General features: G+C 43.2%; 1 protein-coding gene across 1 annotated transcript; it reads left to right on the top strand.

Moving 5' to 3' along the window:
* Window positions 1–205: 205 nt before the first annotated feature.
* On the top strand, window positions 206–1,180 carry LOC101941155 (olfactory receptor 14A16-like). The gene has a single exon (XM_005309029.2). It carries the CDS (start codon window positions 206–208, stop codon window positions 1,178–1,180), a length of 975 nt encoding a protein of 324 aa, XP_005309086.2.
* The last annotated feature ends 702 nt before the right edge of the window (window positions 1,181–1,882 follow it).

The raw sequence follows: 1,882 nt of genomic DNA, 5'->3' as shown, positions 1-1,882 counted from the left end.
AAACAACATAATTTACTCTTCAAATCTCTCTTTAATAGTCAACAAATCCAGCCTTTTGTTTGTTTTAAATCTGCTGCCTAATAATTTCAGTTCTTGTGTTATGGGAAGGAGTAAAAAACACTTCCTTATTGACTCTCTCCACACCAGTTTCCCTCTTCTTTGTAACCATTTACCTTGCCATTCCCCTTGTTCTTCCCACCACAGAATGTACCTGAGACAGGAAACAGCCAACCAAACCATCCTGACTGAGTTCCTTCTCCTGGGTTTCTCCGACATCCGAGAGTTGCAGATTTTACATTTTGTGGTGTTTCTAGTGATTTATCTGACAGCTCTGATTGGGAATCTTCTCATCCTCATAGCTGTAGCTGTGGACCGCCACCTGCACACCCCCATGTACTTCTTCTTGGGCAACTTATCCTTCCTAGACCTAGACCTCTGCTACATCTCCGTCACCGTCCCCAAGTCCACGGCCAATTCCCTAACCAATGACAGACAAATCTCTTTCTCTGGATGTGTTGCCCAAGTCTTCTTGATGGTCACCTTTGTTATTACTGAGATGACACTGCTCCTGATCATAGCATACAACTGGTACATTGCAATCTGCCATCCTCTTCATTACAGGGTCATCATGAATACAGGCACCTGTGTCCAGATGGCAGCTGGTTCTTGGATTGGCAGTGCGATCTATACGGCCTTTCACACTGGTAACACCTTTAGGTTGTCCTTTTGCCAGTCCAATGCAATTGATCAGTTCTTCTGTGATATCCCACAGTTACTGAAGATCTCTTGCGCTGATACTCACCTTAATGAAACTTTGCTTCTTGCCTGTGTTATATTCTTGTGTTTCATTAGTTTTGGTTTAGTTATCGTGTCTTACACTCGCATCTTCTCCACTACGCTAATGATCCCCTCAGCGCAGGGTAAGTCTAAAGCCTTCTCAACCTGTCTGCCCCACATGACTGTAGTTGGTTTGTTTCTTGGCACTGGAATGTTTACATACATGAAACCAAACTCAGGATCTTCTACATACTATGACCTGCTCGCCACTGTTCTCTATACAGTGCTTCCTCCGGCCATGAACCCTCTCATCTACAGCCTGAGAAACAAGGAAATTAAAGAGGCTCTAAGGAAAATAGGAGACATGAAGAAAATATTATTTTTAATAACTCTTGGGAACTAAAAGCAACAGAGGGTCCTGTGGCACCTTTAAGATTAACAGAAGTATTGGGAGCATAAGCTTTCGTGGGTAAGAACCTCACTTCTTCAGATGCAAGAAGAAGAAGTGAGGTTCTTACCCACGAAAGCTTATGCTCCCAATACTTCTGTTAGTCTTAAAGGTGCCACGGGACCCTCTGTTGCTTTTTACAGATTCAGACTAACACGGCTACCCCTCTGATTCTTGGGAACTAAGCCCATCTTAGTTTGAGGAGCCACAGGTTCAGAAAAAAGAGATTTAGTGAACAGTGTAAGAATAACCAACAGTGAGATGGCATTTGCCTGTAGACTCTGGGAGAGGCCACATGGAAGACTTACAAGTAGAATTACATACCCAGATAATGATTCAGAGAGAGACTCTATAATCTCTTGTATGATGTCATGGGAAGACAGAGGATATCTACAATGTGGAGCACAGTGAGTCCACAACTGAGGTTGTCTTTATAGAAAATACTGCCAAATTCCTGGACTGCCTGGGCTAGTTCTGACCTTACTCCCCCCTGTGAGGTCTCTAACTTGGAATTCAATTTCTTCTTGGAATTCAAAATATGGGTCTTTTCTGTCCAAACCTACACTAGTTCCCGCAACATCTATTGACTCTAATTGTCTCCATGAGGAGATTTCAGGACTCCTAGTGTTTCTTTGGGTGCCATCTTTCCTAGGAGGA

This window comes from Chrysemys picta, chromosome 13, assembly GCF_011386835.1.
Source record: "Chrysemys picta bellii isolate R12L10 chromosome 13, ASM1138683v2, whole genome shotgun sequence".
Classification (NCBI taxonomy): Eukaryota; Metazoa; Chordata; order Testudines; family Emydidae; genus Chrysemys; species Chrysemys picta.
This window is presented reverse-complemented; position numbering and strand designations above follow the sequence as displayed.